This window comes from Chaetomium globosum, genomic scaffold, assembly GCF_000143365.1.
Source record: "Chaetomium globosum CBS 148.51 scaffold_2 genomic scaffold, whole genome shotgun sequence".
Taxonomy (NCBI): Eukaryota; Fungi; Ascomycota; class Sordariomycetes; order Sordariales; family Chaetomiaceae; genus Chaetomium; species Chaetomium globosum.
The window spans coordinates 940,187-953,873 of NT_165977.1; the positions used below are offsets into that span (position 1 = coordinate 940,187).

At 58.1% G+C, this 13,687-nt stretch overlaps 5 protein-coding genes across 5 annotated transcripts; 1 reads left to right on the top strand and 4 right to left on the bottom strand.

Moving 5' to 3' along the window:
* Positions 1-261: 261 nt before the first annotated feature.
* CHGG_02425 (uncharacterized protein) lies at positions 262-2,052 on the bottom strand (the record flags this gene model as incomplete). Its single annotated transcript, XM_001228940.1, has 2 exons — positions 262-943; positions 1,004-2,052. The coding sequence occupies 2 exons, from the start codon at positions 2,050-2,052 to the stop codon at positions 262-264; spliced, it is 1,731 nt and encodes a 576-aa protein (XP_001228941.1).
* A 1,058-nt stretch (positions 2,053-3,110) lies between these two features.
* Positions 3,111-6,590, bottom strand: CHGG_02426 (uncharacterized protein; the record flags this gene model as incomplete). Its single annotated transcript, XM_001228941.1, has 2 exons — positions 3,111-5,154; positions 5,296-6,590. The coding sequence occupies 2 exons, from the start codon at positions 6,588-6,590 to the stop codon at positions 3,111-3,113; spliced, it is 3,339 nt and encodes a 1,112-aa protein (XP_001228942.1).
* Positions 6,591-6,928: 338 nt separating this feature from the next.
* CHGG_02427 (uncharacterized protein) lies at positions 6,929-8,291 on the bottom strand (the record flags this gene model as incomplete). Its single annotated transcript, XM_001228942.1, has 3 exons — positions 6,929-7,992; positions 8,052-8,214; positions 8,268-8,291. 3 exons carry the CDS (start codon positions 8,289-8,291, stop codon positions 6,929-6,931), a joined length of 1,251 nt encoding a protein of 416 aa, XP_001228943.1.
* A 2,286-nt stretch (positions 8,292-10,577) lies between these two features.
* CHGG_02428 (uncharacterized protein) lies at positions 10,578-11,568 on the top strand (the record flags this gene model as incomplete). Its single annotated transcript, XM_001228943.1, has 2 exons — positions 10,578-10,739; positions 11,017-11,568. 2 exons carry the CDS (start codon positions 10,578-10,580, stop codon positions 11,566-11,568), a joined length of 714 nt encoding a protein of 237 aa, XP_001228944.1.
* Positions 11,569-12,182: 614 nt separating this feature from the next.
* CHGG_02429 (uncharacterized protein) lies at positions 12,183-13,665 on the bottom strand (the record flags this gene model as incomplete). The annotated part of the gene is made up of 3 exons (XM_001228944.1): positions 12,183-12,532; positions 12,599-13,540; positions 13,629-13,665. The coding sequence occupies 3 exons, from the start codon at positions 13,663-13,665 to the stop codon at positions 12,183-12,185; spliced, it is 1,329 nt and encodes a 442-aa protein (XP_001228945.1).
* Positions 13,666-13,687: the final 22 nt, after the last annotated feature.

The following is a 13,687-nucleotide window of genomic DNA, read 5'->3' on the forward strand; positions in this document are numbered from 1 at the left end:
TGCGATAATTGTGATAAAACTCTGGAGTTGTCCTCCGTTACACGTTCAATCATCTTAATATCACTCACCAGTGGGGACACGCCGCAAGGTGGTCAACAACACAAGACTGCTCAACTGAGCAACCGCTTCAGTCCCTAGTGAATTCTTCGACTTCGCTTGTATCATTGTACACACATCAATCCTCAGACGTCATAATCAATACACACGCTGTTGTCTTCACATACTAACTCCTTTCAAGCCCCTTCTTCGCCCCCCTTTTGTTTACTCCTCCTGCCGCGCCAGATTCGAATGCAACTTATGCTGCTTCATGAACGAAATGCTGACCAACGCCGCCACCGCCAAAGCCAGCGCAAGCAGCCACACGCCCCTAAAGGCCTCCATAAACGACCGGATCACACCGTCATGCCAGCCCTCGGGCAACCTTGTAAGCTCACTCAGATCATCCCGAATACGCGCGATCTCCTCGGCCGCGCCCGGCAGGTGGCCAAAGCGCGCCCACAGACGCGCCTTGAGTATGTTCTGGTACACGGCCGACGCGGCCGTGATGCCTAGGGTGGCGCCCACGGAGCGGAAGAGGTAGGTCGAGGACGTGATGACGGCCTGGTGCGTGTGGTCGACTGCCGCTATGCACGCCAGCAGCGTTACCGTCAGCATGCCGCCGTAGCCGACGCCGTGGAGGATCATGGAGAGGAAGGGGATCCAGGCCGGGGCGTTTTCGTCGAGGGTGGTGTTGAGTGCGATGGCGGTGTTGAAGATCAGGAGTGTGGCGATGCCGAGGCCAACGTATCGCCCGGTCTTTTTCATGATGAAGCCGCAACCGATGGAGGAGAAGGAGACGCCAAGGGAGGATGATAGGATGCGCAGAGCGGCTTGGGTAGGGGAATAACCGAGAACCTGGAGGTAGAGCGGTATGTAGTACATGGTCATCATCATCACCATCGTGCTGCCGTCCTGTTAGTCCCGCATCTCGGTTTCGGAAGGATGGGATAGGGGTGATACATACCACAGGAAGCTGGTTATGCAGGCATTGAGAACGGTCCGGTCAAGGAGCAAGCGGACCGGGACAATAGGCTGCTTCGCCTTGCTCTCCCACCATATCAAAGCACCCAGCATGGTCACGCCCAGGGGGATGGTGGTCAGAACCAGGGGATCAGACCAGGGCAAGAGGTTGCCGCCGGCGTTTAGACCAAGCAGCACCAGGACGAGGAAGCCGACGGTCAGGAAGGAGCCGCCGTAATCTATACGCGCAAGCAACGACTTGTTGGAGACCTTGGGCGGGACGTCAACGAGGTACCACACCAGCAGGCCCGAGGCTGCGATAACGGGCACCTGGATGAGGAACGCCAACCGCCAGCCCCACGACGAGGTATCGTTGATGAAACCCCCCAACACACCCCCCATCATCGCTCCCGTCCCGTACGCAATATTCCCCAACCCCTGCACCACCCCCCTCTTCTTCAACGGCACCAGATCGGACCCCAAAAACGTGCTAATGCTCATCAACCCACCACCCCCAATCCCCGCAATCACGCGCCCCAGAATCATCACCGTCTCATCCCGCGCCAGACCACACACCAGATTCCCCACCCCAAACATGACATTGCTGAACACCAGCCCGGGGCCGCGGCCAAAAATGTCGGTCAGGCGCCCCGACAGCGGCTGGAAGGTGGCGTTGGCGATCAGGTAGGCGGTGGCCAGCCACGACAGCAGGCTCAGCGAGCGGAACTCGCTGGCGATGGGCGCCGACAGCGTCGCCATGATGGAGGCGTCCACCGCGCCGAGGAAGACGCCCACCCATGTTGCGCAGAGGGTTAGCCAGAGGCGGGTGGGGGTGAGGGTGCTGCTGCTAGGGAGGAGCGTGGTTTCGTCGGAGGGTTCGGGAGAGTGTGGTGGTTCTGCTTCTGTTTCGGCTTCAGTGCCTTGGGGGGGGCCGGTGGCGGATGGGGTGGAGATGGGGTCGGGCGGGATGTGTTGTAGGAGGGGGGTTGTTTCGTGGGGAGTGTGTGAAGACCCGGAGCGCGCCGGCTCCGGGTCGGGGTGGCCGAAGCTCATTTTTGGTTGGCGGTGAATTTGTCTGGAGGGAGGGAAGATAGCTTTGGGCTTGATTGGAAGAAATGAGAGGAATTGGAAAATTTGAAGGGACGTGACTGTAATTTTAATCGTCAATGGCTTGAAAGTGAGATTTCGTGGTCAAATTTGTGACTCAACAGCCAAAACATGAACGACGCCGGAAGAAAGAGGCCGTCTTGCGTGCTTGCCTTGCTCGGTGCTGCTCGGTGCTAATGCCGGCGGCTTCGGCTTTGTCCAACGGCAACGGAGACTGTTTTGACAGGGGCCGGATAGCGCCGGCAGGGGTTGTGGGGGTCATGATTGCGCTGTATTTATCTGTAAACATGTAATCTGGATATGCATGGGCTGTATGATAACTCGCGGCGGGTGGTCAGCAGCTTTGACCTTTGCACCAGCGCCGCCCATATGCATCGGTTAGGAGTTAAAGTATAGTTAAAACGGTGTCATGGTGGTATGTACTGGCTCATGGTAGAGGTTGGCGTCATTACACCGGATCTGGCAGCTGTTGGTAAGCTGGATGACCCTAACCCTTACCCCTGAACTATCTACCCCTGAACAACATCACCCGGCGATAGCAGCCCCCCAGATACGTTTCCGAGATAGGTACACAAAATACGCAGTCACTCAGCCCATGGCGGCCTTCAGTAGCTTTTGAGGGGTCTTCTTGCTTGGTGTTTTGAGAAAGGATAAAGTCAAGGCAGAAAGCTTAGTTCGGCAACCTGACTACCCAATTCCAACTCCTTATCAGGAACTACCCCTAGGTGCCTGCCTATCTCATCTGCTAGCTTGTTCATTCCAAGTCTTTTTAAAAGTTCTGGAGGAAATGGTATTCCCCCTCTTGGTTCACGTGGAAGTAGGTACCTAGCTATGAGTAGGGTGCTGTTTGCGAGTAGGGATTTGGGGGTTTAATTCAACCCACGAACTCCAATTCAAATTAAAGCTGGGTAAACTTGAGCAGAAATGCCTTCAGATTTCGTTGAACTTATCCGCTGCCGGAGTAGAGAACACACTTGGGGAGGCCCATGATAGAATTGGAGACCCTAAGAACTGTTAGCGGCCTTTGGGCCAATGACGATAACCATCTCCTTCTTCTCTCCCAACGTACCGGCTCCTTCAATGCTCTCCACTTCTATTTCCCCCGGTATCACCACTATACCCTCGAGGTTATACCCATGACGCAACGCCACTTCCGATGGGTTGATCTTGAATCCCTTATTCACGTCCGCCCCCATCTGCACTAGTAACTCGACCAGGCGGAAAGGAATGACCTCCTTCTGCACCAATACTTCAAGCGGCGTCATCTGGAGCCCCTTGTTCACGTCGGCGCCGTGATTTATTAGCAGGGTCATCATGCTCTCTGACATCTCGTCCGCGGCCGCCTCCAGCGGCGTCATCTGAATCCCCAAGTTCGGATCCGCGCGACGTTCAAGCAGCAGCCTCGCGGTCGGCAGGGACGACTTCTTCGCGGCCTTCTCCAGCGGTGTCATCTCTTTACCAATATTAACCCTGGCACCGGCATCAAGCAGACGTCTCATGACAGCAGTCGCATTCCACAACCCCGCCGCCGCCTCGAGGGGCGTCACATGACAACCCTCCTCCCCCTTAGCATCAGCGCCATGCTCCAACAACAGGTCAACCACCTTCGGATCCGAGTTCCCCACCGCCCTCTCCATCAAACCCGCCCAACCACCCGCTTTCTCCACATCCGCCCCCCTCTCCAACAACACCGCAACCACACCCACCGCCCCGCCACTACACGCCAACGCCAGCGGCCTCGTGGGCGTCCCCAAATCCACATCCGCCCCGCGATCCAACAACAACCTCACCACCGCCGGATGCTCCCTGGCCACCTCCAACGGCCGCGCATAACGCCCGCGGTTCGGATCCAACCCCCGATCCAGCAACATGGCCACGACCGCCTCGCGGCCCCCCGCCGCCGCGCACTCCAGCGGCGTATCGTACGTGCCCGCCGGCTCGATCTCGGCGCCGCGCTCCAGCAGCAGCCGCACCACCTCGTCTTTGCCGCCCGCCGCGGCGTCGTAGAGCGCGCTCTTGCCGCGGTAGTCGCGCGCCTCGATGTCCGCGCCGTGCGCGAGCAGCGTGTCGACGACGGCGAGGTGGCCGTGGCGCGCCGCGAGGTGCAGCGCCGTGCCCTCGAAGCCGAGGTGGTTTATGGCGGCGCTGGAGTGGGTCAGGAGCAGGGCGACCGTGCTGGCGTGGCCGAAGGTGGCGGCGGTTATGAGGGCTGATTCGAAGTAGTACTTGCGGGGCCGGGTGGGGGAAGAGGTGGCTTCGTCGGCGAGGACGCGGACGACGGGATCGAGCCCCAGGCGCGCTGCGAGGTAGAGCGGGGTGAGGATGCGGTCGCCGAGCCCGTCGCGCTTGTAGCCGGCCCATTTGTAGATGTTGGCCCAGCTGGCGAGGGCGTTTTCGTCGTCGTGGAAGAGGGCGAGGGCGAGGCGGTGGAGTTGCGGGTCGAGGGGGTCGCCTTCGTGGTAGTGGTCTGCCCAGCTGCTTGCGGCGTACGCGGCCAGGGGGTATTTGGCGTCGTACCCGAAGACCCAAGTCTCTGTCATGCACGCTTTGCACAGCGCTTCGTCCATGAGGTAGATTAGGCAGATGGACGCGACTTCGGTGTTGGCTTCCTTGCGTCTGACGCTGAATCGCGCCGTTCCCGAAGCAACAATGCGGTCGGATTCCAGGTACTCCTGGACCGAGTAATGCGCAATGCGTACCGTCGGTCCCCTGTCCTCGTTGTTCAAGTCCACTTCGATAAATCCCGGGCAGATGTGGCGGATGTCGTCCTGGTTCATCAGCCTGCTGTCCTCGTTGAACTTGGCATTGTCTCCGAGTTCGACCGCAATCCCGTCGATGAGCTCCTCCACCTTTAAGGGCCGCTTGGCTGTGCACAACAGGGTCAGGATTCTCCTGGCGTCGTCCACTGATTCCTCCTCGATGTTATACAGCATGCGTTCGTAGGTCTTGTCCAACGTCCGCGGTAGTGATCCGAGCAGGGCATCGAGCCGGGTCTTACTTCCGGGGCAAGCCTCCAACGCAGAGAATTGGCACTCGACCCAGCGAAACCTGTACAAGTCAGCCCTGGTGATCCCTTCTCTCCCATCTCCTAAACACAAAAAAAAAGGAAAAGCAAAACAAACAACAACAACAACAACAACAACAACAACAACAACAACAACAACAAAGAAAAAGGCGGCGGGGACTCACACTCCCTTCGCCCCCTCCGTCAACGCCTCCTCAATCCTCCCATGAAACCTCTCCCACTTCCTCAACCGTCTATTATCCTTCAAATGCCCCGCCACAAAAGCCGCAATATCCGCATCCACCTTCCCCCCCTTCAACACAACAACCTCCTCCTCCTCCAACACCAACTCCTCCCTTATATCCTGCTCATCGCGGCTCGTCACCAGGAGATGCAGCTCCGGCCCCGGCCAGCTGCGCATCTCGGCCAGCGCCTGCAGCAGGTCCTCGCGGTGCTTGTGGCGGGGGCTCTCGTCCAGCGCGTCGAGGATGATGTAGACGTCGTCGAAGCGCGTGATGAGCTGGTGGAGGGTGTCGAGGAGGGCGGGGTCGGGCGGGGTGCCGCCGCGGTAGTTTTGGTGGAGGCGCGGGAGGAGGGCGTCTTTGTTGTTGGTGGTGGTGGTGGTGGTGTGGAGTTGGAGCTGGGGGGCGAGCTGCAGGATCAGGGCGCGTAACATGGCTGAGGTGTCTTGCTTGGCGTCGTCGTTAAAGGTGAAGTAGAAGAAGGCGATGCCGATGGCGGGGTTGGAGCGGCGGTGGCGGAGGGTGTGTTGGATGATGGTGGACGAGAGGACCGATTTGCCGCAGCCGGCGAAGCCCTTGAGCCAGAGGAAGGAGTTGGCGGTTTGGAGCCAGGTGCTGAACTGGGGGCTTTTGATGAACCAGAGCCCCGTGCCGGGGTATTTCTTCTTGCAGGCGTCGTTGTAGTTGATGGAGGCGTCCGGGGCGTTGAGCCAGTTTTTGATCTCGGTCGATATCTGGTCGGCCCGGACCAGCTCGAGCAGGGCCTTGGTGTCCTGGATCTCATCCTGGACACTGCCGATATCCTGCTGCTGCAGGACCTGCAGGGCGAGTGTGAGGTTTGCGCATATCTCGGCGATGTCTTCGTCGAGTTTCTGGAGGGTGCTCTGGCGGAAGGGGTAGGCCAACCGACGGCCTGTCACACGTACTGCCGCCGTAACGCTGCCTGAGGCTGATTGTGTGAACTTTTCCGTCTCTTTCTCAAGTTCCTTGATAAGATCCTCGCAGTCGCCTACTGAGCTTTTGATGGTCTCGAGCAAAGACGTCTCGTCGGGTTGGAAGCTACGGTCGACCAAGTTCTTGCGTAGGACCTCCAAGATTCCCAGAAGATGTGTTAGCCGCTTTACCGTATGAGCCGTCTCCGATTCTCGATCCTTATATGCCGTGTAATACTTCACCAGGCCATCCGCAACTTGAATGCCGAGTGAGATGATTCCCACAATGGTCCCAACATCGGCCATCGTGGGTTAGTTACAGTACCTGGTGGGTTCGAAGTGACGTACGCATGAGAGAATGAAAAGCTATCGGGATAAAAAGACCTCATCAGAAGAAACCTCATTACTCGTGGTAACGTTAGATATGGTACCTTTACTGGGGCTCAGCCGCTTCGGGTGCCTCTCGGGGTGCGGAGTCGCGCGGGGGGCGCAGGTAATCAGGGATGTTTATTGGCAAGGCTGCGCGCCTCAAAGCGAATCCCTCCAGGCCACCATTTTACTCTCATCATCAAGAATGCGGCGTCCATGACGAAGAGCGTAAGAAGAGGCTGATGAATTGGGAATATTACAATGTCTCGGCTACTTCAAACCAGCTTCCAGACCCCGTCCTTGCTCTCGATTCTCACCTCCCTGTTCTCGTCGATACTTCGCCGCCCGGCCTCGAGAATGGCCGTAGTAGCAATCGTATTTCTCAGAGTCGGAAGTCCCTTCGCGTCCAGATCCGCGGGCTTTAGCTCTCGGGCATTAACGGCCCGGCAGCCGTCTACAAACTTCTCAAATGAGACGTAGCCGTACCCGCTCTGGCCGTTGAAGTTGCCATCTTCATCCGGGGCGTACCGCATGTAAAAGGGGTTGTACCACACCAGCTGCCCAGCCGCGTCGTCGGCCACATCGTAGCCGCGCTTGGCTTGGTTGATGGTAATCTCACCGTCCTTGGCGAGATAGTGGAAGTACTGGTTGGAGTGCACCCCGGCCTTGTGTGGCGCCGTCCACGAGGCCGTGTACACGCCAGTGGCCCGCTTGGACGGGTCGTCTTTCTTCTCCCAGTGCACCAGCAGCGAGATGGTATCCTCGGTTGATTCATGGCATCCCATGCTTACCGCAACGCCTTTGGACGCCGAGGCCGAGACCTTGGTCGGGACGTACCCCAGCTGGGAAACCATGGAGTCGCAGATGTCGACGTGGTGGCTATTGAGGTAATACGAAATGTCCGAGTCGATCCCGGCCCATGCCTTGAAAGTCTCGAGTTGGAACTTGGGCTGTGACATGTAACTGTAGAAGTAGTTGAAGTCCCCGAGCTTTAAGGCCCGGGCTTTCGCATCCCAATACGCAGGGTCGAACCGCTTGTGATGTTCGATGTACACGTAGACGCCGCGTTTCTCAGCCGCGTCGAGGAGGGCAAGGTGGTGCTCCAGCAACTTCACAGCTGGCTTGGTGATCATGACGTGGATGCCCCGTTCGATGGCGTAGAGGGCGATGGGGTAATGCGTGGTATCGGGGGTAAAGATGGTGATGGCATCGCCGGGCGAGAGGGCGTCAATCGCCGCCTTGTACGCGTCGGGGTCTTTGGCATCGTCTGCCGGGTACGATTTGAACGATGTGTCCAAGTTGTTGTAAGCCAGCGTAATGTTCTTGTGAAGGTGCTCCCCTGCGAGATACCGTCATTAGATGTCGTGTCACGGCGGGATGGGATATGTTGCAGCTTACGGATTGCTGGGTATTTCGTCCCATTGACGCCCACCATAGACAGTTCGCCCACCTTGCCTCTCCTCCGAAGGTCGAACAGGGTCAGGCCCACAACGCCAACTTTCTTATCCGAACCAGACGCTCCACCGCCCACAAAGCCGGTGGTGTACTCGCCGGTCCCGACCTTGGCCGTCGTCAGCCCGCGCACATCAATGGCATCAATTTCTCTGAGCTTACCATCAACACATTGAGGGCCGCCATTGTGACTGCGCTTGGAGGGTATCCGGGTATTGAATTGAGGTTGAGTGAAGCTGCTGTGGAGAGGTGTAGACGGCTTGGGGAGGGAAATACCGTGGAAACCCCAAGGGACAAGAGCCCAATTATCGGAGAGCCGAGCACAGCGCCGTCGGCATCTCACCTTGATTTCCAATTCAATTCATCCCCAGGATGGAACGGCCTCATGCACAAGCATCGCCGGGAACACGCTGCTTGGAGCCGTTCCGGAAGAATTCGTGATGAGGGGTACATGTAACAATGGGTGGAAAGAGGGGCCAGTTGGGGCTTTGGAGGGGCAATGGAGGGGCATTGAGGAACATGTGCGGTAGTTAGGTATTGTCACAGACTGTTCCCGCTGTTCTCTCAGCTCGTTCATTTGTGGAATGTTTTCAGCCTGCGTTGCGAAAAGTCCTCAGGTCTCCGCCCGTGAAGATCACACAGCGCTTCAAGTTGGAGCTGCTGGAGAGCCGTTGAAAAGTTCAATTCAGGAGATCGCAAGCCCTGGTCGGCCACTGGTGGATTGCGGGGCATTGGGGAAGCCAAGTCCAAGCTGCCAAGACGGCTGGATCCACTCTCGAGTTGGACCCACCCCCACGTTTCTTCCCCGCATCAAAGCTTCCGCTGCAGTTAATCAGGCGAAATCGAGGAATATCAACTTCGCTTCCTTCTGAACGCGTTTTCCATCTTTTTCTGGCTACGACGGCGATGAGTAGAATAACACCAAACATCGGGTTATGCTAACCACGGTCCTTTTTTCTCACTGTGGAAATGTTGCCGTCCACTTCTCTCTTTTTTTTTCTTTGCATCACGACATTTTCGAAGCCGAGAACTCGCAGAATGGAGCGCTTGTCATGATTGGCGGAATCCATTTTTCCGTCTCACACCGAGCAAACGAGCTTGAACCCGTGTCGCTTCCCTCGACTTCACATCACCCGAGTTGTTGTCGAGATCCATCCTCACCCCAACGAATGCGGGGAGAACTGGGGGACTGACACGGTACCCCTCTTACGTATCCTCCCGGCGACTCACCTCAGTAGTTCTCGCGACCCGGGCACGCTTCCCTTGGCCTTGCTGTCCGTCTTTCCGAGCCCAGTTTTCGTTCTTCCGTGGCCTTCACCTCCATGAAGCGTGGCTTCTTTCCGCATGTTTATTACCGGCATCCATGTGTGTCATGCGGGGTATGGAGATTACCCCAGCCGATACCCCGCCACTCCGCCGCCATCCCGCACCTCCCTCCGGCGACATCATCGCGAAGCCGGATCAGCCTTAAGTCAGAATCTGTGTTACCAAATCCGACTCCAAGGGCTATCAATGGCTTTGGCAACCCGCAGGTTCATGCGCTTGCCTCTGCTTTCGAAGCTTCCAGGCCACCCCATACACGACGGAGCCATAAGTTGACCAAACGTTGGTCTTCCATGGGCTCCGCAACGTGGCAGCCAAAGCGCCCACTTACACCTTCTCCGTGGCTTGAATCCCGAGCCAATCAGGTATACCCGCAGATCACCGCGACCGGCACCCAGATCCTGGCTCGTACCCCCGGTTGCCAGTGGGATGCCTCCTGGTGATCCATGGGGATGACCTGTCCCAAGACTCTGGTTCCCTTCTTCTGGGTCTCCCAGACGGTTGTCATGAGCGTTGGACCTCAATCAAGAGCTGCTTGGCTGGACCCGGCTGCCGGGACTAGTTAGTTCTAGTAATCTGCGCCGTGTCTTCTGCCGGTCTACCGAGTCTCGATGCCTATCCCACGGCTGTCAATGGTACTTCGGTGCGTGATTTCTGGTCCAATCGAGCAATATATTACCCCGATATAGCAGCCCAGAAGTAAACCTGCCGAGCCCACCACCCTGCGTGGAGTGGTGGTCGCGGAGATCCATGTTTTCCCGTTTCTTCCCCAGAGTTTCAGCCCCGTCGGCTTCTGGCGTGGGCGTTTGGCCAGGTCTCGCCCACAAAGACCGGCCCCACGACCTCCACCGCCCCCGTTTGTCCCAGTATCTCATTCGGGCTCCTCGCAGGCCATAGACGTCCAACTATCCCGACACAGTCCGGGACCCCACCGGCCCTGGTCGAGCTTAGGTCATGGAACCTTTGTTCGCGTTGCGACCCCCATTTTCCTTCATAAGCCGTCATCTGTCCGCCTTTACCGTCTCGTCTTCTTCTGCCCTCCATTCCCGTCCTCCCCCACGTGCCCTTGCTTTCCACCACGTATTGACCTCCCGTTGTCTCTCCCTTTCCATTCATACCCGCTCCCACGTCCCGCTACCCCGAACCATCATGACTGTTGGCAACGGCACCGCCAATGGCGGCCAAACCACCCGGCGGCCGCTCCCATGCGGCATCTACGCGCCCACCATGACCTTCTTCGACCCAGAAACCGAAGACCTCGACATCCCCACTATCAAGAAGCACGCCGAGCGCCTGGTCCGGGACGGCCTCGTAGGCCTGGTCACCATGGGCTCCAACGGCGAAGCCATCCACTGCACACGAGAGGAAAAGCTGGGCCGTCACGCAGGCCACCCGAGAAGCCCTCGACGCAGCGGGCTTCACCCAAACCCCCATCATCATTCGGCGCCACCGAGGGCAGCGTCCGCGGCACCATCGAGCTCTGCCAACAAGCGGCGTCCGCCGGCGCCGACTACGCCTTGCTCCTCCCCCCATCCTACTTCCGCGGCCCTCATGGACGAGCAATCCATCCACGACTACTTCACCCAAGTCGCCGGACGCCAGTCCCGCTCCACCTCATCCTCTACAACTACCCGAGGCGCCGTCGCCGGACATCGACATGGACTCGGACCTGCTCATCCGCCTCGCCGCCCACCCCAACATCGCCGGCACCAAATTCACCTGCGGCAACACCGGCAAACTCACCCGCGTGGCCCTCGCCACCGACGCCAAAACCCCATCCTCCCCAGGCTCGGGCTACATGGCCTTCGGCGGCATGTGCGACTTCACGGTGCAGACCCTCGCCAGCGGCGGCAGCGGCATCATCGCGGGGGGCGCCAACGTGATGCCCAAGGTGTGCGTGCGCGTGTGGGACCTGTACGCGGCGGGCAAGACGGCGGAGGCGGTCGCACTGCAGCGCACGCTGGCCCGGGGGGACTGGGTGCTCACCAAGGCGGCGATTGCGGGGACCAAGCAGGCGATTCAGAGCTATTTTGGCTATGGGGGGTTTCCGAGGCGGCCGTTGAAGAGGTTGGATAAGGCGAGGGTGGCGGCGATTGAGGAGGGGGTGAGGGAGGTGATGGAGGTGGAGAGGTCGTTATAGGGTGGGTTGTTGTTGTTGTGAGGGGGTTATGAGGGGGTGTGTAAGGGGGTGGTGGTTGGTTGAGCGGGTGGGTGGTGTCTTGCTGTATACCTTATTCTGGATGTGTAAAAGGGGTGCAGTCGTGGGTTGGTGGGGGGCGGGTTGTTATTTAGGAGGGATCTATCATGCCAGACATAAAACTGGCGATTTAGCTAATGCATTGCACATAGGTAGTAAATGGCATCTGGGTATCGTTGGGCGAGCATATCAGGGGATAAATGCAGCTTGTATGTATGTGTTCGACGAGGTACGCCAAGCAGTCATCGCCAAGTATGCGCCCAAGACCACCTTCCTACGATAAGCGCCCGACATGAAATCAAAGGACAAGTAGTGAACAAACAAAGCAATTACCCAGGCAAGATCAGAGGGGAATTAATTGACTGCGAAAAGACCGGTAGGCCAACGACGGGTGCATCATAACGTCTATATAAGTGGCTGTGAAGACCAAGGAAATTTCATGAGAAAGAGCCGTAAAGAAAAGAGGTTTCCTTCACCGCTAGAACCTTGCTTCCACTCATGATGCCCCTAGATAACGCCTTTAAACCCTGTAAATACCCCCCCCCCCACCCCCGACCTCAAACCTTAAACTTCCTCGGATCCAGCCGCTCCACCTCCTTATCCGTCTCATCCCCAAAGATCATACCCGCCATGAGGTAGCCCGTCCCCGGGCCGTTCTGTATCCCCCAGCAGGTATGCCCCGCGGCGACCCACAAGCCCGGTACCGAGGTCGGGCCGATCAGCGGGCCGCGCTGCTCGCCGAATCGGACGTGCTGCGGCAGGTAACAGGCCTGGCGGGCCTTGACTGGGGCAGCGGCTAGAGCAGGCGAGACGGTGGCGATGTAGGCGACGAGGTCGTCGCATTGGGACTGGTCGACCGAAACCTCGTCGGTGGTGGCAGGCAGGGGGATCGTTTTGTCGGTTTCGCCTTTATTTGCGTGTTAGCCCGTCTTGTTGTCTCCTTCTTTCTTTCCAGGGAATAGTGATCTCTTACCACATGCGTACACTTCCCCAAACGGACGGGCGTATATCTCTGGGTCGACATTCCCCTTATGGCGCCGTTTTTGGCCCTGGTTGGCGCGGTGGTCGGGGGTGTAGTCTGTTGGTAATTGGATATCGGTGAAAACTGCGTAGGGGCTGACGTCGGCTTCGAAGACCACGCTGTGGGCACGCAGACCTTCGATTCTCGTCCGCGGGATGAGCTTCCCCGTCCACGGCCCCGCCGCAACGATGACATCAGTTACGCCGGTGATGGTATGCAATTCCCCTGTATCGCGGTCCTCATAGGCGACGCTGTGCACGCCAGCTATCCTCGTGTCGTGGATTTTGGTGACCCTAGCCCGCAGCCGGATGTCGGCCCCTTTCTCCTTTGCTAGATCGGCCATGGCGTTGGTGAAGTAGAAGGGGTGGACTTGAGATGTTTCTGTCGACCCCGGGGAGCCCATCTCTTCGTAGTGATGGACTAACCTGCCATCGATCCAGTCTAGATCGGAGGGCAATGGGGAGTCTTGTAGTAAATCTGTTGCCCGGGCGTCTTGCTTTGGGAGTTTCTCCCAATCCTTCGTCGTATCGTCTGAAACGGTGCTTGGTATAGGAAGGTCGCCATTGGTACCGTTGTCTGCTGGAGGTGGGGGTTTCGATGACCTCTGTTGTAGATCATACGCTTTAACTACAGCAGCGAGGCTGCCACATCCAAGACGGCGGTAACCCCATCGCTTTGCCCCATTGTGTTCGGCTGCGAGTTCTCTGTGTAGACGGTAGGATAGCGGTACGAGGCAGGTCGGGTAGGCCCATAGCCCCAACAGGCCGCCGGCTTTGCCTGATGCGCCCGAGGCGATGGCGGTCGCTTCGAGGAGTGTGACGGTGTGCAAGGCGGGATTGAAGTTGGGATGGCGTGTGAGGTAATAGGCCGTTGTGCATCCGATGATGCCGCCGCCTGCCGGTTAGACTGCATGAGCTTTACTTGTTTTTGTCTTTTTCCCGCGCATCTGGCAGGGTTCGAGGGGGGACTCGAATTGACGTACCAACAATGACAATGTTCCTCTTCTGCTGCGCATCCATGGTTGCTGCGCCTGGAACTGCG